The sequence below is a fragment of the Ananas comosus genome, linkage group 14 (genome assembly GCF_001540865.1).
Source record: "Ananas comosus cultivar F153 linkage group 14, ASM154086v1, whole genome shotgun sequence".
Classification (NCBI taxonomy): Eukaryota; Viridiplantae; Streptophyta; class Magnoliopsida; order Poales; family Bromeliaceae; genus Ananas; species Ananas comosus.
In genome coordinates this window covers 10,343,732-10,365,903 of record NC_033634.1, presented here as the reverse complement: position 1 = coordinate 10,365,903, position 22,172 = coordinate 10,343,732, and the positions used below count along the sequence as shown (strand labels likewise).

At 40.1% G+C, this 22,172-nt stretch overlaps 1 protein-coding gene across 2 annotated transcripts in view; it reads left to right on the top strand.

Moving 5' to 3' along the window:
* The window catches only part of LOC109720275 (auxin transport protein BIG), a 33,795-nt gene extending 12,261 nt beyond the window's left edge, over positions 1–21,534 (top strand). For both annotated transcript variants that reach the window (XM_020247268.1, XM_020247267.1), the window contains exons 3-14: positions 2,409–2,574; positions 2,872–8,948; positions 9,115–9,732; positions 9,818–9,998; positions 10,519–10,753; positions 10,831–15,408; positions 15,511–15,733; positions 15,857–16,261; positions 17,098–17,241; positions 17,451–18,479; positions 18,848–19,354; positions 20,134–21,534. In XM_020247268.1, the coding sequence (XP_020102857.1) occupies positions 2,409–2,574; positions 2,872–8,948; positions 9,115–9,732; positions 9,818–9,998; positions 10,519–10,753; positions 10,831–15,408; positions 15,511–15,733; positions 15,857–16,261; positions 17,098–17,241; positions 17,451–18,479; positions 18,848–19,354; positions 20,134–21,036 (15,066 nt within the window). In that variant the 3' untranslated portion in view covers positions 21,037–21,534. The remainder of the gene's footprint in view (positions 1–2,408; positions 2,575–2,871; positions 8,949–9,114; positions 9,733–9,817; positions 9,999–10,518; positions 10,754–10,830; positions 15,409–15,510; positions 15,734–15,856; positions 16,262–17,097; positions 17,242–17,450; positions 18,480–18,847; positions 19,355–20,133) is intronic.

The following is a 22,172-nucleotide window of genomic DNA, read 5'->3' as shown; positions in this document are numbered from 1 at the left end:
ACGTTTTCTTCTCCGCAATTGCTCTTTCAGTCTTTACTTTTCTTCTCGCTAGCTCTTCCTTTTTTTTTTCTTTCTATTTTTTCCTCTATTTTCTTATTATAATTTTTTCTCTAATTTCTTGTTTCAATTCCTTCTATTTCTACTTCGTTTCTATTTTTAATCACTTCAGTCTTAACAGAAAAGGCAAAGAAATAGCAAATCGAAGATGTTATTAGGTAAGTAAAAAAATTTACAATTTTAAATTATTTTTCGTACATTTTGAATATTTCTAACTTGTAAAGTTTCTGTTTTGAAGAAATTTGAAATTATGCAAATTTTTATTTATAGCTTACAAAAATTATTTTGGATGAATCTAGTATTGGGTACGAGATTTACGACAATTTTTTTTAACTTTGCCAATTCTATTTTTGAATTTAGAAAATGGAAAATACTAATAAAATAAAAATTTGCATAATTTCAAATTTCTTCAAAACAGAAACTTTACAAGTTAGAAATATTCAAAATGTACGAAAAATAATTTAAAATTGTAAATTATTTTACTTACCTAATAACATCTTCGATTTGCTATTTCTTTGCCTTTTCTGTTAAGACTGAAGTGATTAAAAATAGAAACGAAGTAGAAATAGAAGGAATTGAAACAAGAAATTAGAGAAAAAATTATAATAAGAAAATAGAGGAAAAAATAGAAAGAAAAAAAAAAGGAAGAGCTAGCGAGAAGAAAAGTAAAGACTGAAAGAGCAATTGCGGAGAAGAAAACGTTGAAGAGAAGGAGACGGAGGGATATGTGTGTGGCAAAAAAAAAAAAATCTATAAGTAGGCCCAAACCAAAAAAGAAAAAGAAAAAAAAGGTTAAAACTTAAAATGTTGCGTGCCGTTGTTTGCTTGGCACGCAACGGCATTGTGCCGCGATACCCAAAAGGCACGCAACGGCATGGGGGATCCAAAAGAGATGCCCCCTGTACCGTGCCCCTTAATTGGTGGCACTGTACGTATCGCCCCGTGTTGATCGGCACGGAGCGATACTTTAAACGAAGGATTAAAGTGCCGTGGCATGAGGGCGTGCCATTGTTTGCTTGGCACGATATAGCACTGGTACGTTTCCGTGTCGGCACGTGGCACATTTGCGTGTCGATGGATACGTATGACCTACTATTCTACTAATGGCATGCTTTGGCACGGGTTCTTATAATATTACTTTGAAAGATTTAGTCAAATAATTATGAATATTGGCTATATATAGCTTACTATACTCACCAATTAACATACTGGTAAGCTTTCTTATATGTAAAATACAACTATACCTCATAAAGAATAAAAATTAAAGTACAATAATAAAATTCAGAAGTACAATAATTATTTAAATTTAAATTTACATCTTTACAAAAAGATGACTGCTTAATTTCACATAGATTGTCGCAGTGGATTATATTGCATATTGTCATCTGCAGATACAAGATTTACTTGATAATTTTAGTATAGATATGGTTGGTATTGTCAAATTAAATTGACTATATAATCTACTATAATCAACTATATATTTTAATATATCTAATAATACTAATCAAAATTATTTTATGCTTATGCTAATTTACAAATTCTAGATTGGAATGAAATAGCCTAATTAATTCTAGATTACATTAGTTTGTTCATAAGATTAGATTAGACTAAATCAGATTAGGAAACTTAAATATAAAATAGATTAGATTAGATTCGATGTAAGATTAAAGAAGGTAATTTAATTTTTAAACTATTAATTTAGGTAATTTGGAATTGCGTAAATCGAATTTAATTAGTTATATTCTATTATATTTAATACTCTAATAGATAGATTAGATTTGATTAGGTTTCATAATTATAAATTAGAATAGATAAATTTAAATATATGTTATATTAGATTCTAGGTTAGATTAGATTTGACTAGATTTTATCGATTACATTAGGTAATTCTAAATTGGATTAGATTAGATTCTAGAATAGATAAGATTAGAATTATTATAAATTAAAGATAAGGGAGGGAAGGAAACAACAGAATAAAAAAAACAAATTAGCAATAGAATAGTGTGATTTAGTTATTAACAACTCTAAAATCCTAGGTAACAAATCATAACCAAAAAAAAAAAAAAAAAATTGGCACGATACGTACCGCAATAACCCAGCGGTTATCGTGTTGTCTCACGATACCTGCTGGGTATCGCGGCATGGGGGGTCCTGCGAGAACCGGGTGGTAATTTAATCCTTACTTTAAACCTTGCTTTGTAGGAAGGAGGGGGAATTTTGTCTATATTTTTGGGAATTCCGTTTCTTGTAATAATACCATATTTCAGTTGACAGATTTCACCTTTTGTACGTTTATTTCCATTTAAGCAATGTGTAATTTGTTTCATTCATTGTTTCGTGTTTCTTCCCAGAATGAGTTAGTGCAATTCTTGGAATTGGCACTAGCTAATGCAACTTCAAAGGAGTGTGATGTACCAGATCATTGTCCTGTAAATATCTCTGTAGAGCAATTGTCTTCTATTCCAGTCAAAGCTGAAAGCATGGATATGGGAAGTATAGAAAATTGTTACCTCCAAGGTAGTGTTGCTTCTGTTAATATTCCAAAATTTTCATCATTATATGAAGGTTGTATTGCAGGAAATGCAGGGAATCCCTTATAACTATCATTGCCACCCTCAAATATCGAAATCTCTTCATTATCCTCTCAAACTACTAGTTCTTTTGTCTCCTTTGACCAATGTTGCAGCAGCCATTTTAATTAATTCAAGGAGGCAACTGTTTATAGGGGTTTTCTGGCATTTTTAGCTTTAGTGCTTAAGTTAATTTAGTACCTTGGTTTGTTCTGATACTTTTCTCACATGTTTCCTGGATTAGGCTTTAAATGCTCGAAGGATGAAAATGTCACTGCAAGCCTTCTGGTTTCCTTGTCATCTGAGAGTTCATGGCCAGTTCCTCTTGGTAGACAGTCCACTGAAACTCTGGTTACGAAATCTCCAAATTTTATGATGTCAGTATTGCAGCATCATGCCATTGTGCACTTGAAGTGTGTACCTCACCTCCTTATGCTCTGCAAAGAGCTTCTTCGGCCTCCATCTTTAGAGCATATACAAGATGCAAATTTTAGCTCGAGGCTATCTATCAGTCAAAGAATTTTGAAGTTACTTCGATGCCTAGCTTTGGAATTTCCTTATGATCCTTACGATACAGAACTATTACATTCTGTTGCTACTTTTGCCGATACCTTACCAAGCTTATTTAGATTGAGATTTGACTTCTCTAACCATGATTGGGCTACTGGTGGGGATAGATTGGGAGCTCTTGTATTGCAAATTCTTGAAGATTTTCTGCACTTCATTCATATCATCTTCTACGAAGATTATGTTTGCTATACAGTCCAAACATGTGTAGTTGCATCAATGATGGAAATTTTAAATTCCAAGAATTGGAGATATGATGAATCTAGCTCTTCCTTGAAGCCCCCATTAATTTACTGTCCTCAAGTTGTTCTGTATTTGCTGAAGCTTCTCAAGGATGTTAAAAGTTGGACATCTCCGTCTGACATTTTAAAGAAGTCCGAAAGAAAAGCTCCTGATTGTTCGCATGAGTCTGAAATTTCTGTTTCCTTCTGTCATGTTCGTTCTAAGAGGATTTCTCTGCTGAAAAATTATACTTGTGAGGAATACCTGAGATTGATATTTCCGGAATCAGAGCAATGGGTGGATGACTTGGTACATCTTGCCTTTTTCCTCCACGCAGAAGGGGTAAAATCGAGACCGGTTGTTGATAAGTTACGATCGACTTCCACAAAGCCTGCTATTGTTTCAGATTCGGAGTGTTCAGTCAGTCATGAAGATGAAGCGATCTTTGGGAATCTTTTTTCTGAAGCTAGTCGTCCTACAGGGCCGACTGATGGCCTCGATCAGCCAGTCACTCTCGTCACTAGCACCTCCAGCAGTCCCCGCCTACCTATCCAAGCGGCAACTGATTTGCTAAGTTTCCTCAAAACATGTGTCTTCTCTCCCGATTGGCACTGTATGATATTTGAGGATGCTTGGATAAAGCTTCAATCATTCCATATCGATCAGCTCCTTTCAATTCTCAACTGTCCGGTCTGTTTTTCTGGTGAAAGAAATTCTGAGGACCCCGTACAGATTACTTTGCTGCAAATTAATGAGATCTGTTTTGAGCTGTTGCACACTCTTCTTGTTCGGCATGATTTGCCAACTTCTCTCAAAGTACACCTCATAGATCAGGTGCTGAAGGTGGAAGATGGAATGTATGTGTATAATCACTTGTCTCTCACTCTGGTTGCACATGCTCTTATTTCTGGGTCAGATTCTGATGGCAATCTGCAAACAAAAATCATTGATGGGTATTTCAACTTCGTTCTTGAAAAGGCAAAGAATATCTTGGGCATATGTTCTGAGTCCACTGATTTCTTTGGGACTCTTCCTTGTGCTTTTCATTTAGAGATTCTACTAATGGCATTCCATCTATCAAGTGAGGATAAAAAGCCAGAACTGGCGAAATTTGTATTGTCTTCACTGAGAGAAGTAGGTGCTCCTCCACCTGGAACTACCGCAGGGCAACTTTCTAGGTGGGGTTTACTCATCTCGCGGTTGCTTTTGCCCTTACGACATATGATATTGTACCCATCAACTTGCCCGTCGTGGTTGCTTTTGCGTTTGAGGTCTAAGTTGAGGGAAGTTCCATTTATAGCAGACCAGTCCTATATACTACATGATCACTTGCCTTCCTGTGCATCAGCTGTTGTGCAGAGTATTTTTGGAGATTCAATTAAGGAATCCTCTGTAGTTAGTAGCTTGCTTCCTCAACTGATTGATGTCACCCCACTTCATGCTACAATCTACAGGGGCAATGACACTGCATTCCAAAAATTGGGTTTGGACTTTGATGATTTGTCAACTACTTTTTCGCAAATTCTTAGTTTCTGGAGGGGTAAAAAGCCAGAAGCAGCGGAACATCTCATAGTGGAAAGGTATGTCTTTTTGCTTTGCTGGGGTACGATATCCAGTATCAGTTTTAGCACCAATAGTACTTCTCATGGGGTCAATTTGGTGAATCTCGACTTTTCGGATGTTCGGAGTGCCTGTATGCTTGGCCTTAGTTTTGTGAGAGGCACTGCTGTTAATTCACAGGACAATGATTTTCCTGCGTGCATCTTTGATCTACTTCAGCAATTTCACCCCCAGAAGTCAATTGATTCAGCTGAAGTTGGAAGCTGGGACTTTCTTCGGAATAATGTGTGGCTTTCTTTTATTCTCTTACTGCTTAATGCTGGATTTTGGAGGAACTCGAAGAGAAATACTATTTCTGAAATGGAATCTTACTGGCTTAGGCTTCCCAAGGATTGCAAATTATTTGATGTTGGCGAAAGTTTGGTTATGTACATATTGCAAGGTAACAAAGGCGGATGGCTTTTGGATGTTCTATCGTCCATTTTGAAGACCTATCTCCAAGTTCTTCGTGAATCATTTCTCTCTACGGTTGATGTAGGAGCTTGTGCAGCTCATTTTTCTCCTCTTTTATTGTTTAAACTTTCAGCTATTGACAAATTCGGACAGAAATTTCCTCTTGAGAAATATGGTTGCAGTATTTCACAACTAGAGGATTTATATGATCTCCCATCAAAGTTGGATGGAATTGCTAGTAAATTTGACACGGGAGGCTTAAATTTTATCTTGTGTAGATGTTTGTTACATGGCTTTCCATCGCATTCTGACTGTTGCAGTGGTGCTCTTCTTTCTTGCATTCTTGAAGTGAGAGAGATTGTGTGCATCTTGGATGGATATCTCAAAATCAGAGGAGCAGAACATAAAGACCAAGTGGAGGCTGGGGTTGTTACACAACTTCTGGAGAATGTGATGACCGTAAAAACTGATAAAATTTTTAGAAGCATCTCTGGGCAATGTGATTCTATATGTACTAGTTTGATTGGTCAACGGAATGATTTGGCAGGCTATTGTGATCTCTTTGCTCTGAAGCAATTGGAAGGTTTTTTGGCAAACATTAGTTTCAAAGATGATATCGACACTGTCATGCAAGAAGCACTCGTTGCTAGTATTGTTGATCTTATTGATGATCTGAGAAGAGACAATTCGGGAATGGAGATTTCTAAATACTATCTTGGTTCTGATGAAGGTGTGCCTGAAGAGTTCAAGGTATTTTTTGGAGGATATCATGCTAATTTATCGGTTCTCTTTGACGCATTGGATAAATGCCACTCTGAGCCGATTAACCTGAAGGTTCTGAATTTATTTACTGGTCTCTTAGCTGATGGACTTTGTCCTAGTCTCAAGGAGAAACTACATAAGAAGTTTCTTGAAATGGAATTGTCACGCTTGTCACATTGGTTGGAATTTAGGCTCTTAGGTTGCTCAAAGAATTTGGGAAGTGTTGCTGTTACAGCAGGTTCCCCCGTACTCAGAGAAGCAACAATGGAATTTATTATGCGCCTTGTATATCCATCAGGTGATACTTTCACCAGAGAACTGCTGAGTAGACTTGTTGAAGCAATGCTCATATTGCTTGATCGCGCATTTCTGCACTATGATCTTCTTACTGGAAAAGCTTATTTCAATTTTTTAGTTCAGCTGTTGAGTGGGGAGCCTTTTATGAAGCAGCTTTTAGAAAGTACTGTAATGTTAGTGCAGAAGCTGGTCGACAGCGAGGGCTCGCTTCCTGCGTTGAAGTTCCTGTTTGGTTTTCTTGATGCTGTAATGAATGACTATAGATCTAACAAAAGTTCTTCAGATAAGCATTCATTGAAACAGTCTTTAAGTGATAGTTCTAGTTTGGGATCTGTAGTTCCTAAACAAGTCAGTTCAAGAAAAAACACAGAAAATTTGCTTCTTACAGCAAATCAAGAGAGGGGCTCTGCCTCAGCTGACTGTGATGCAACATCTGCTGATGAAGATGAAGATGATGGGACATCTGATGGGGAACTGGGCAGTATTGATAGGGATGATGAGGAGGACAGTAACAGTGAAAGAGCACTAGCTTCTAAAGTATGCACTTTCACGTCCAGCGGCAGCAACTTTATGGAGCAACATTGGTATTTCTGTTATACATGTGACTTAACTGTTTCAAAGGGCTGTTGTTCGATCTGTGCTAAAGTCTGCCACCGAGGACACCGTGTTGTGTACTCTCGATCGAGTCGGTTTTTCTGTGATTGTGGGGCCGGGGGTGTTCGAGGAAGCAGTTGCCAGTGTTTGAAGCCTCGAAAGTTTACTGGCCCTTCCAGCTTATCTGCTCCTGCTACAAGTAATTTTCAGCCCCTTTTGCCTTATTCTGAAGATGCCGATCAGGCGGCAGATAGCGACTCAGATTTGGATGATAACATGAGTGGTGATGTGGATAATTGCTTTAACTTATCGATACCACTAGAGCTGCATGATCGACTGCCTGTTATAATTGAAAACCTCAATATTGAAGGCCGGCTGCTTGAACTCTGCAATAAGTTGCTTCCCACCGTGATCGCCCAGAGGGAGCTAAACCTTTCAAAAGACAAGAAGGTAATATTGGGAGGTGATAAAATGGTCTCGCACAATGCTGATATGTTCCAACTGAAGAAGGCTTATAAAAGTGGATCACTGGACTTGAAGATAAAGGCAGATTATCCAAATTCGAGGGAACTTAAATCTCATTTAGTTAGCGGGTCTTTGACCAAGTCGCTCCTCAGTGTCAGTGTTCGAGGTAGGCTTGCTGCTGGAGAAGGAGACAAGGTCGCTATATTTGATGTTGGACAACTGATTGGACAGCCTACTGTTGCCCCTGTCACAGCTGACAAGACAAATGTGAAACCACTATCTAGAAACATTGTGCGGTTTGAAATCATTCACCTACTTTTCAATCCTTTGGTAGAAAACTATCTTGCTGTAGCTGGATATGAAGATTGCCAAGTGCTTACTTTGAATTCTCGAGGTGAAGTTACTGATCGCCTCGCCATTGAACTTGCTTTGCAAGGTGCCTATATTCGTCGGGTTGAATGGGTGCCGGGTTCTCAGGTTCAGCTAATGGTGGTGACAAACATGTTTGTTAAGATATATGACCTTTCGCAGGACAACATTAGTCCCATGCACTACTTCAATTTGGCTGATGATTTAATTGTTGATGCCACTCTCGTTCCAGCTTCCATGGGAAAAGTATTCCTTCTTGTTCTCTCAGAAACTGGGTGTTTATTTAGGTTGGAGGTTTCTATGGAAGGTGATGTTGGTGCTAAAACATTGACTGAAACCATCAAGGTCAAAGATGCAGCAGAAGTGCAGCAGAAAGGGCTGTCGTTATACTTCTCATCAACGTACAGGCTGCTCTTCTTGGCCTATCAAGATAATACAACCCTAATGGGGCGTTTAGATGCTAATGCGACATCCCTTACAGAATCATCCTATGTTTACGAGGAAGATCAAGATGGTAAAGTTAGGCCTGCTGGGCTGCATCATTGGAAAGAGCTGGTTGTTGGAAGTGGTATTTTTGTTTCTTTATCAAGTCTTAAATCGAACTCTCCACTTGCTGTATCTCTCGGTCTTCATGAATTAGCTGCACAGAATATGAGATATGGTTCAGTCTCAACTACCCCTATGGTTGGTGTTGCTGCCTATAAACCTTTATCCAAAGATAAGATCCACTGTCTTGTTTTACATGATGATGGGAGCCTTCAGATCTATTCTTACACACCCATAGGAGGTGATACGGCAGCAGGTATGAGTGTGGAACAGACAAAGAAGCTAGGCTCCAGCATTCTTAGCAGTAGAGCATACGCTGGCTCAAACCCTGAATTTCCGCTTGACTTTTTTGAGAAAACTATGTGCATCACACCAGATGTGAAACTGAGCAGTGATGCTATCAGGAGTGGTGATTCTGACAGTATCAAGCAAAAGTTAGCATCAGATGATGGATTCCTGGAGAGTCCCACTCCTGCTGGATTTAAGGTATAGTTTCTCTCCTCGTCTAACGTTTTTCCTTGGAATTTTCTATGTTCATTCGATATGCTCTTCAAATGCCACTCAAGTCCATGTAAATTGGTTTTGCACTCCAAATTTTGTACTTTGACTTTTGTATAATTGATGACCAATCTTAATGATTCCATGATTTTAGGTAACTGTATCAAATTCCAACCCTGATATCGTCATGGTCGGTTGCCGTATACATGTGGGTAATGGATCAGCCATCCATATTCCCTCCGAGGTCACAATTTTCCAGAGAGCAGTCAAGCTGGATGAAGGCATGCGATCATGGTATGACATTCCATTTACGACTGCCGAATCTCTTCTAGCTGATGAAGAGTTCACAATTACAATAGGCCGAACTCTTGATGGTTCGGCAAACCCTAGAATAGACTCGCTTGAAGTTTATGGCCGAGCTAAGGATGAATTTGGGTGGAAAGAGAAAATGGACGCTGTGCTGGATATGGAAGCACATGTGCTTGGCACCAGTTCTGGTGCAGGGAGGTTGGGGAAAAGGTATCAGATGATGCATGCTGCTCCTATCCAGGAGCAGGTTTTGGCGGACGCTCTGAAGTTCCTCTCGAGGATTTACATGTTATGTCGGTCAAATCAGTCTACTGAAGTTGTTGATGTGGATTCAGAGGTTAGGAGGCTGAAATGCAGGACGCTGTTGGAAACTGTTTTTCAAAGCGACAGAGAACCTCTACTGCAGTCTGCTGCTTGTCATGTTCTTCGGGCTGTATTTCCCAAGAGAGAGATATACTATCATGTAGACATTGTTATTTTTAATTAGTTTTTCTTCCTTTTCTTTTATGGTTTTACATCCCAGTCTCAACTTTTTATACTTTTTGCAGGTAAAAGACACCATGCGCCTCTTAGGTGTCATAAAGTCTTTTCCTATGCTCATTTCAAGAATAGGAGTTGGGGGTGCTGCATCTGGCTGGGTGATCAAAGAGTTTACGGCACAAATGCATGCAGTGTCAAAAATTGCTTTGCATCGGAGAGCAAATATGGCTACTTTTCTTGAGACTCACGGTACTTTTAATCCCATTTATTTGCATGTGAATAATTTGATTCATGTGCGTCCAATGTGGAATTTATAATGAAGTTTTCTAGACAACATTTATTTCAGAATTCTTGGTTGGAGTCTAATTTATTTTGTGAAAATTTTCAAGCAGACCTGTTGCTATTATCAGTATTTAGCAACACTCTGTGTAGCAATTCTTTCTAAGATAATCATATACATTCTTTCGCTTGCTAATCGTCACCATAACATGATTGTGTTTCATCAGTAAATTTACTGACTTCGCATGTTAATTAACTTATTTCACATGTACCGATTTTATTTTAATCTTTAATCTTATTTGTTGTTTCCTCGCTACTCGTTCGCTTTCAACCACCTTTGGGCGTATAATCATAATTATCTCTTTTGCAACATGTTATTTTCTATTTTCTCTTCCTATTGGATCAAGCTCTATTTATTTACTCGAAGGGATTTGTTAATTTATCTGTTTTATCTGAATAAAGGAAACTCATTTTGCACAATTGGTTGCAGGGTCGGAGGTGGTTGATGGATTGATGCAAATTTTATGGGGAATTCTCGACCTAGAGAGACCAGAAACACAAACAATAAACAGCATAGTGATACCATCTGTGGAACTTATCTACAGTTATGCTGAATGCCTTGCTCTACATGCAAATGATGCATATGGACTCTCTGTTGCTCCTGCTGTTGCTTTACTTAAGAAGCTACTTTTTGCACCATATGAAGCAGTTCAGACATCCAGCAGGTATTCCATTAAACTATTCCTCGCTATCATCAGTTGTCTTGTATAAATCCTTATTATGTTTTCTTTTGATATTTCAGTTTGGCCATATCATCTAGATTGCTTCAAGTCCCTTTCCCAAAGCAGACAATGATACCTACTGATGATGCCGTAGAAAATCGCACAGTAGCACACGTTCTTTCTGAAAATCCAACTGGTGGAAATACACAGGTCATGATTGAAGAAGACCATGCAACATCATCAGTACAATACTGTTGCGATGGTTGCTCCACTGTTCCCATACTCAGGCAAAGATGGCATTGCAATGTATGCCCAGACTTTGATCTGTGTGAAGCATGCTATAGAGCACTCGATGCAGACCGTCTTCCACCCCCCCATTCCAGAGATCATCCCATGTCAGCAATTCCAATAGAAATCGATTCGCTCGGTGGTGAAAGCAGCAATGAAATACATTTCCCTATGGATGAGCTCAGTGATCCAAGTGTAATGCATGTAGCTGCCGATAGAAATATGCAGAATTCCCCATCCTCAATTCATGTTTTGGAGACTAATGAAGCAGGGGACTTCCCTTCATCTGTGACCGACCAAAGAATAGTCTCAATTTCTGCATCCAAGCGTGCTGTTAACTCTCTGTTGCTGCATCAGTTAATTGAAGACCTTAATGGATGGATGGAAATTACAGCTGGTATTCGAGCTATTCCTATTATGCAGCTGTTCTATCGTCTATCGTCTGCAGTTGGTGGGCCTTTCATGGATAGCTCGAAACCCGAGAATCTGGATATGGAAAAATTCGTCAAGTGGCTATTGGATGAGATTAACGTCAACAAACCGTTTCCTGCTAAAACCCGTTGTTACTTTGGGGAAGTTGCTATCCTTGTCTTCATGTTCTTTACCCTAATGTTTCGTAACTGGCACCATCCTGGCGGTGACGTTTCTCAGCCGAAGTCAGGTGGCTCTTCAGATTTACAGGATAAGGGTTTTGTTCAGGCTCCACTATCATCATCATCATCTTCAGCTGTTCCATCCTCCAGTGATGAGCCAGAAAAGAATGAGTTTGCTTCTCAGTTGGTCCGTGCTTGTTCCTTCCTCAGGCAACAGGCTTTCCTTAATTACTTGATGGATATATTACAGCAACTGGTACCCATCTTCAAATCGTCCTCATCTAATTCTGAAAGTGGCTCGTCGGCTGGTTCTGGCTGTGGGTCACTTCTGACAGTTCGGAGGGAACTTCCTGCTGGAAACTTCTCGCCCTTCTTCTCAGATTCTTATGCTAAAGCTCACCGGGCTGATTTGTTTACAGACTACCACAAACTATTGCTAGAGAACACTTTCCGTCTTGTTTATAGCATGGTTCGACCAGAAAAACAGGACAAGTCAGGGGACAAAGATAAAATGTACAAGTCATTGGTAGCTAAGGATTTGAAACTGGATGGATTTCAGGATGTTCTTTGTAGCTATATCAGTAATCCACTTACGACATTTGTGCGGAGATACGCCAGAAGGCTTTTCCTTCACTTGTGTGGTAGCAAGACTCATTACTACAGTGTTAGAGATTCGTGGCAGTTCTCTTATGAAATTAGGAAGCTACATAAACTTGTGAACAAGTCCGGAGGCTTCCGGAATCCTGTACCGTATGAGAGAAGTGTTAAACTCGTGAAGTCCTTGTCTGCTATCTGTGAAGTGGCTGGAGCGAGACCAAGAAATTGGCAGAAGTTTTGCTTGAAGAACATGGATCTTCTGCCCTTCTTGATGAATGGTATGTTTTATTTTGGTGAGGAATCTGTTGTTCAAACACTTAAGCTCTTGAACTTGGCCTTTCATACTGGTAAGGAAGTGAGCCATGGGACACAGAAATCAGAAGGTGGAGATGCAGGAGGTTATTCGAACAGAACTGGGTCTCAATCCTCTGACTCAAAAAAGAAAAGAAAGGGTGAGGATGGCGGTGAAAGTGGTTCAGAAAAATCTTGTGTGGATATGGAGCAAGCAGTAGAAATGTTCATTGATAAGGATGGTACAATTTTGAGGCGTTTTATTGATTCCTTCTTGCTGGAATGGAACTCAGCAAGTGTGCGCCATGAAGCTAAGTGTGTCTTGTATGGTGTTTGGCATCATGGAAAAAGCTCGTTTAGGGAAGCAGTTTTAACTACTCTATTCCAAAAGGTGAAATCTCTACCGATGTATGGCCAAAACATCGTAGAGTACACTGAGCTCATGACCTGGCTCCTGGGGAAGATGGCTGATAGTAGCATAAAGCATCATGAGAAAGAACTTGTGAGCAAATGCCTGACATCTGATGTGATAAGCTGCATATTTGAAACTCTTCATTCGCAGAATGATCTTTTGGCAAATCATCCCAACTCCCGTATATACAACACACTAAATAGTTTGGTAGAATTTGATGGTTACTATCTTGAAAGCGAACCTTGTGTAACTTGTAGCTGCCCTGATGTGCCTTATGCCAGGATTAAGCTTGAAAGTCTTAAATCTGAGACCAAGTTCACTGACAACAGGATAATTGTGAAATGTACAGGAAGCTACACTATTCAGTCGGTGACGATGAACGTTCATGATGCTCGCAAGTCAAAATCCGTAAAAATTTTAAACCTTTACTATAACAACAGGCCCGTATCTGACCTGTCGGAGCTGAAGAACAATTGGTCTCTGTGGAAGCGAGCAAAGAGCTGCCATCTTGCTTTTAATCAGACAGAACTGAAGGTGGAATTCCCCATTCCAATTACTGCATGCAATTTCATGATTGAACTTGATTCTTTCTATGAGAATCTACAAGCCTCTTCTCTTGAGTCATTGCAGTGCCCCCGGTGTAGCAGGTCTGTTACCGATAAGCACGGTATCTGTGGCAACTGCCACGAAAATGCATACCAGTGCAGGCAATGTAGGAATATCAATTACGAAAATCTGGATTCTTTCCTTTGCAACGAGTGTGGATACAGCAAATATGGCCGTTTTGAGTTCAATTTCATGGCAAAACCTAGCTTCTCCTTTGATAACATGGAAAATGATGAGGACATGAGAAAAGGATTGGCAGCTATTGAGTCTGAATCTGAAAATGCTCATAGGAGATACCAGCAACTTCTGGGATTCAAGAAACCTCTGCTTAAGCTCGTTTCAAGCATAGGCGAACAAGAGATCGATTCACAACAGAAAGATACAGTGCAACAGATGATGGTTTCTTTGCCTGGGCCTTCATGCAAGGTAAACAGGAAAATCGCTCTCCTTGGTGTATTGTATGGTGAAAAATGCAAGGCGGCTTTTGATTCTGTGAGTAAAAGTGTCCAGACATTGCAAGGACTTAGGCGCGTGCTGATGGCTTATCTACATCAGAAAAATTCAGATGACTCAGTGGCTTTATCAACTTTTGCGATTCCAAGATCACCAAGCAACTGCTATGGTTGTGCTACTACATTTGTTACGCAGTGTCTGGAGCTGTTACAAGTGCTTTCAAAACATCCAAACTGCAAAAAACAACTTGTTTCTGCTGGAATTTTATCAGAACTGTTTGAGAACAACCTTCATCAGGGACCCAAAACATCACGTGTTCTGGCTAGGGCAGTCCTTTCTGCTTTCTGTGAGGGGGATGCAGAGGCAGTTGGAGAGCTGAACAGGTTGATACAGAAGAAGGTCATGTATTGCCTTGAGCACCATCGTTCCATGGACATTGCATTGGCAACAAGAGAAGAGCTATTGCTACTCTCAGAGACTTGTGCTGTTGTAGATGAACTCTGGGAATCGAGGCTTCGGGTTGCTTTTCAGCTCATGTTCTCTTCCATTAAAGTTGGAGCAAAACATCCTGCAATCTCTGAGCATATCATTCTTCCTTGTTTGAGAATCATATCTCAGGCATGTACTCCTCCCAGATCTGATGCAAATGACAAAGAAAACGCTACAGGAAAATCTACTTCACTTTTGCAACCGAAAAACGACAGTAGTTCAAACCAATCTGCTACTTCTACCAGCCTTCTAAATGGTAATAGGTCTCCATCTGAGTTATCAGAAAAGAGCTTGGAAGGCAGTCAAATGAGTCAGGATATCCCTCTATTAAGCTATTCTGAGTGGGAAAGAGGCGCATCTTATCTTGATTTTGTCCGGAGGCAGTATAAAGTCTCGCAGGTGGTGAAAGCTACTGCACAGAAGTCGCGACAAGATCCACAGAAGTTTGATTATCTGGCACTGAAATATGGTCTGAAATGGAAACGCCGTGCTTGTAGAAGAACGGCTAAGAATGACTTCTCAACATTTGCTTTGGGATCTTGGGTATCGGAGTTGATTTTGAGTGCTTGCTCGCAATCTATTAGATCTGAAGTGTGCAATCTTATTGCATTGTTATGTCCACTGAGTTCTTCTAGAGGGTTCCAGTTGTTAAACTTACTCACATCGTTGCTTCCTGCAACTCTATCGGTTGGTGAGAGTGCAACAGAATATTTTGAGCTACTTTTTAAGATGATTGAATCTGAAGCTGCACGGCTTTTCTTAACTGTAAGGGGATGCCTGAAAACCATTTGTAGGTTGATAAAACAAGAGGTAGCTAATGTGGAGTCTCAAGAGAGAAGCCTTAGTATTGACATATCTCAGGGATTAATACTTCACAAGCTGATTGAGCTCCTCAACAAGTTTCTTGAGATACCGAACATCAGAGCCAGGTAAATCTTATTTGCTTTTTAGAATTGTCACCTTGTTGGTAACTTTTCTTTCTTTTTTTTAAGAGGGCCATGATACTTAAGTTTTCTTGTTACTGGCGACAGGTTTATGCAGGATGAGTTGCTGTCTGAAGTACTAGAGGCTTTTCTTGTCATTCGAGGTCTTATAGTGCAGAAGACGAAACTAATAAGTGACTGCAATCGTCTCTTAAAAGACCTTCTGGACAGTCTTCTGCAGGAGAGCACTGCAAACAAACGTCAATTTATTCGTGCTTGTATATCAAGTTTGCAGAATCATGCAAAGGAGAAAAAGGGAAGGTCTTCACTGGTATGAATTGTTGATTTTTTTAGTTGAATTATAATGCTTATATTAATTAAGTAAACCTAAAATTTATCTTACTACATTGCCAGAAGAAACTGATTCTTTACTTATCATCTAAATGCTCTGCAGTTTATCTTGGAACAACTTTGCAATATGATCTGTCCAACAAAGCCAGAACCTGTATATCTTCTGATTCTTAACAAAGCACACACTCAGGAAGAGTTTATCAGGGGTTCCATGACAAAGAATCCGTACTCCAGTGCTGAGATCGGCCCGCTGATGAGAGATGTGAAAAATAAAATTTGTAACCAGCTGGACTTAGTAGGACTGTTGGAAGATGACTACGGTATGGAACTATTAGTTGGTGGTAACATAATTTCTCTTGACCTTAGCATCTCTCAAGTTTATGAGCAAGTCTGGAAGAAATATCACAGTCAAACTCAGAGTTCTTTGCCAACTTCTGCCGTTTTGTCTTCTGCTGGGTTGCCATCAGCTAGAGAGTGCCCACCAATGACAGTAACCTATCGTCTTCAGGTTTGTTATCAGATTCAGATCTCTACTTCCTGTGTCTTTGCTTTATAGAAAACTTCTGGCAACTTGATTCATCTAGTGGAGAAGTTGATTTAGTTTGATAAGAATCGTACATGCTTCAGTATGGGGGCTGTTTGTTTTGGTGTAAGTGGAGGGGTGGAACTCAAGTTCCATTACTTCCGGTATTTGTTTTGGTGTAAGTCAAAAATATAGTGTAACTCAAGTTACGTTAGACCTCCACTTCACCTACTCTTGTCTTCCCCCTCTAAAATGCCGAACTCGACTTCCGCCACACTCAACTTTCTCGAAAAAAGTTATTAAATAGTAAAACCTAAACTCTACTTTATAATGGGTTAGAATTACCTTATTTATAATAAATTAGGATTACCTTTAAATAATAATGAAAATTTTAATTATTTTTTTATAGCGGTAAGTTTACCACTATATTCAGAAGATAACGGAATCCACTTACATCAAAACAAACAATGGAATTTAAAAAATTAATTTCTTAAACTGTACGAGTTACGTCAAAACAAACAATAAAAAAATAATCACACTTCAGAAAAACTCAAACACCACTACACTTGAGTTACGTTGGATCTACAGATTCATCAATCTAAACGCCCCCTATGTGTAACAAAGTCACAAGCAAATTGTTATGACACATCAATTTCCTCTTGTCATTAGAAATTAATAACCACATTTTTGTTTAAATAAGGATTTTCTGGTGTTGACTTCTGAATGCGATGCTCATTCTTGTGGTTTGATTAGCTTGCTGAATTTGTCATGTGGTTTAAAAATAACGTTTATGGTAGGAAAATTTTCTTATTTGTTGGCAGGGTTTAGATGGTGAAGCCACAGAGCCTATGATAAAAGAGCTTGAAGAGGAAAGGGAAGAATCACAAGACCCTGAAGTTGAGTTTGCAATAGCTGGTGTTGTCAGGGAATGTGAAGGTCTTGAAACTATTATGAGTATGATCCAGGTACATTACTTCTGTTGAGATTGAAATATGTAAAGTTTTTCTTTCTTTTTTTTTTTGATATTTATTGCTGAATTCTTGCGGTTGATAATCCAAGCCAAGATTGAGTTCGCAGTGACTGCCAGTTTTTTTAAACCTAGTTTTTTTTTTTTTTTTTTTTTTTTTTTTTTTTTTTTTTTTTTTTTTTTTCCATTCTCTTAATTGCTTTGCAGCGTCTCCGTGATGACGATCTAAGATCGAACCAGGAAGAGCTGAATTCTGTGCTCAACCTTCTAATGTACTGCTGCAAGATACGAGAAAATAGACAAGCCTTACTACGATTAGGTGCTCTAGGGCTGCTACTTGACACTGCACGGCGTGCTTTCTCAGTAGACGCCATGGAACCTGCTGAAGGCATTCTCTTGATCGTAGAAAGCCTCACTTTGGAAGCTAATGAGAGTGACATCAGCAGTACTCAAAGTGTCTTCACAGTTTCTAATGAGGAAAGTGGGGCAGCTGGTGAACAGGCTAAGAAAATTGTCCTCATGTTTTTAGAAAGGCTATGCCATCCTTTATCTGCGAAGAAGTCAAATAAGCAGCAGCGGAACGATGAGATGGTTGCGAGGATTTTGCCCTACTTGACCTATGGGCAACCAGTTGCTATGGAAGCACTTATACAGCATTTTGAGCCGTACCTTCAAGCCTGGGGTGAATTTGACGAGTTGCAGAAGAAGCACCAGGATAATCCCAAAGACGAGAGCTTGGCTCAGCAAGCAGCAAAGCAGAGATCTGCTTTGGAAAATTTTGTTAGGGTTTCAGAGTCACTGAAGACGAGTTCATGTGGGGAGAGCCTCAAGGACATTATTCTAGAGAGGGGCATCGTGAAAGCGGCCATCACCCACTTAAAAGAAAGCTTCGCAGTTGCGGGCCAGGCTGGGTATAAAACAAGTTCTGAATGGACTTTTGGCTTAAAGTTGCCGTCGGTTCCACTGATTCTGTCAATGTTGAGGGGACTATCAAAGGGTCATTTGCCTACTCAGAGGTGTATCGATGAGGAGGGAGTTTTGCCCCTGCTTCATGCTTTAGAGGGGGTATCTGGTGAAAATGAGATTGGCACACGAGCGGAGAACTTGTTGGACACGCTGGCAAACAAAGAAAATAACGGTGATGGCTTCTTGGGGCAGAAGATAAGAGAACTGCGACATGCTACAAGGGACGAGATGCGCAGAATGGCCCTTAAGAATAGAGAAATGCTACTTCAGGTAAATCTTTTGATTCTGGCCTCGCATAAGGTTCCATACCAGCGGCGTCCTATTTGATAAAATTACATAATTCTATTGCTAACTGTTGTGTATGGTTGCAAAAGAATTACTAGTTTTCTCGATAATTAAAGAAGATGAACCTATTTACAAACATGCGAGAACAATCTTCTATTTTAGCTGTTAATGGCTTTTCCTGTTTTGATTCCTATTGTTATATCTTCTATTTACTTCAAAATTTTAGACGAGTTGTGGAGGCGGAAAGATTCAGTAAATGTATAGGGCGCTCTATGTGTGAGTGCAATGTGATCTTTTGAAATTGTTACAAGTGCATGGAATGATTCCTTCTCTCTCTTCTTTACTCTCTATAGGGGCTTGGAATGCGACAGGAGTTTTCATTGGATGGGGGCAAGCGAATTGTTGTTTCCAAGCCGGCTATTGAAGGCTTGGACGACGTAGAGGAAGAAGAGGATGGGCTCGCGTGCATGGTGTGCCGGGAGGGATACACTCTGAGGCCCAACGACATGCTGGGCGTCTACTCTTTCAGCAAGCGGGTCAACTTGGGTCCCACAAACACGGCAAGCGGCGGCCGTGGCGACTGTGTTTACACCACCGTCAGCCATTTCAACATCATCCACTTCCAGTGCCATCAGGAGGCCAAGCGGGCCGATGCTGCATTGAAAAACCCTAAGAAGGAATGGGAAGGGGCTACGCTGAGGAATAATGAGACCTTGTGTAATTGTATATTCCCTTTAAGGGGACCATCGGTTCCGCTTGCGCAGTATGCTCGGTGTGTTGATCAGTACTGGGAACACCTCAACACCCTAGGACGCGCGGATGGTAGCCGGCTGCGGTTGGTGACATATGACATCGTTCTGGTATGACAAATTTAGAAAATCCTTTAGCTGATCCTGCATATTTTGTTCTTTTATTCTTGGGAAAACTTCAATTTGCCCTCCTATGGTTTAGCTCATTTTCACTTTGCCACCCTATTTGATAGTAGATTTTTTCGATAAAAATATAAATAAAACCTCGGGGTAGTTAATTGCAACTTTCTTATTTTTATCGAAAAAATCTACTATCAAATAGAGTAGCAAAGTAAAATTTTTTTTTGATAAGAACAGGATAATTTAGTGTAAATTTTTTAGCACAAGGTGGTAAAATGAAGATGTGCTAAACCACAGGGTAGTTAAGTGCGACTTTTTGAACCACAGGGTGGCAAATTGAAGTTTACCCTTTTTTTTTCTTTTATTGTTATATCCTTTTATTCTAATTACGCTTAAGTTTCTCCTTATTTTGTCTCTAATATATTTTTTGTACACTGGCACTCAATATTCATGTTCCTATAAAATCCCTTATCGCAGTTAGAATAAAAAAAGCAGTCATAAGGCTTAGGTGCAATGATGATAATTGGGTTTGGCCTCTTATGCCGATTTTGCTTATTACACATTCAAGATGACTAGTGTTAATTTTTCTTAATCATGTTAGCTTATTTTCGGTGTCGCAGGATTTCCATTTCGGGGTTTGGCCTGTTATGCCTTTGTTTCGCGACCATGCTAGTTTCTTAGTGCGCATCCCGTGGAGTAGTATTAGAAATAAAATCAGTAATTTCGATTCCAATGTAACTTATTCTCTACATGCTGCTTTGCTTCTGCAGATGCTGGCTCGGTTTGCCACGGGCGCTTCATTCAGCACGGACAGCAAAGGCGGGGGCAGGGAGAGCAACTCACGCTTCCTCCCTTTCATGATTCAAATGGCTTCGTATCTCGTCAACCAGGGCAGCTCCAACCAGCAGCAGCGCCGTGCCATGGCCAAGTCGGTCGCCTCCTACCTGTCGTCGTCGTCGTCGTCCAATAATAACTCCCCATCATCATCACCGTCCTCTACCACCTCCAGCTCCGACTCCCCCGGCCGGTCCCCCTCATCGTCCCTACCCGGCCCCGCTCGCCCCCCATCCGAGGAGACCGTCCAGTTCATGATGGTCTACTCCCTCCTCTCCGATTCCTATGAGGACTGGTCGTCCCACCGCCTCGCCTTCTTGCAGCGTGGTATCTACCACGCCTTCATGCAGCACAAGCACAGCGGCCGCTCCTCCTCAACCCTTCGGTCGCCCTCCGATTCCGCCGCCGCCTCCACCAGCCGATCCGACGATGGCGGCCCCTCAGCCGACTCCGCCGACGCGAAGAAGCTCTTCGCCTTGGTCCAGCCGATTCTTGTCTACACCGGCCTGATCGAGCAGCTCCAGCAGTTCTTCAAGCTTGGCAATTCGTCGTCGTCGTCGTCGTCGTCATCATCGAGCACTGCTCCGGGTGAAGAAGCGGGGAGCAGCGGCAGCGGCAGCTTGGAGAGGTGGGAGGTGGTGATGAAGGAGAGGATGGTGAACATGAAAGAGATGGTGGGGTTCTCGAAGGAGATGCTGGACTGGCTCGAGGACATGACCACGGCTGCCGATCTGCAGGAGGCGTTCGACGTGATGGGCGTTCTCCGGGACGTGCTATCCGGGGGTTTCTCGCGGTGCGAGGATTTCGTCCGTGAGGCTATACTTGCCGCGAAGAGCTAAGAGGCCTAAGGAACGGAAGGAAAGCGTAATGTCTCCTCTTTCTCCCACTTTTATACTAAATTCTCTCGTCGGCGGTGTTGTCTGCGTGTTTATTCATGTTCACGAGGCGTTTTTGTATGCGAAAAGCTAGTCGTTGAGATACCCGTATATATGCGTGTATATGCGTTGTGTAAGATTGAAATATATGATATCACTGCGAAACTGGATTGGGTAAATGTATCCTCCATGTTTAATAAAAACTGCAAAGTGATCCTTCCTCCGCAGGATTCAAAGGTAGTGTCATGGGTGTCAATCTTTTCTTTCATTTTCCTTTTTCCTGCTAAGATTTGTAGTAAACTGTTTTGGCCAGATCTTCGAAACCGGTTTCCGCTCGCCTGCTGTTTATTCGCGGGCAAGCAGGTTCTGGCTGTTGAACTGGCTTCTCATCCTTTTTTCTGTCAGGCAAACATCTTGTTCTTTAGATAAGATACTAATAGAAGCAAATCATCATCATATTCATTGAGGTTTTGTTGGATGCACGAATTTATTGTTCGGTATATTTTCATAATTTACTTGAAAAGCAGGTATAAAATATCAAAATTTAAATTTAAAAAAATATAGATATCAAATTTTAAATTTAAAAAATATCAAATATTAAAAATTTAAATTCAAATATAAAGAGGGATAATATTATTATTTTTTTATTTATGACTAACTATTTTTTTTATTCTGACTTATCTATCTAAATGCTCTTTGTCTTATTCGCGAGAATAATCTAATTTTTATTAATATCAAAGTTTAGTTTAGTTCTTGCTTATACCTGAACTTGTACCTATTTCTAAAATAAGCATCTCTTACTTATATTCGAATCAAATGAAACATAAGAGTGTTGCTGTAGGACCTCCCAAGTTTACCCTACACTGTTACTATTGATGACACGACAATATCATCATTATACTCTATTATACTCTAAACCCTAAATCTTAATTCATTCACATGTGTATACCAACACATCAGCGACATAATCGGATATCCAGAAATGGGCTATCCCAAACATTTCTCATTTACTAAACAACTTTCTTTTGCAAAGTTAGAACTTCTCATAAATATCATTACTGATAAGACGAGAGCCAATGAATTCTAGCCTTCAAGCCTAA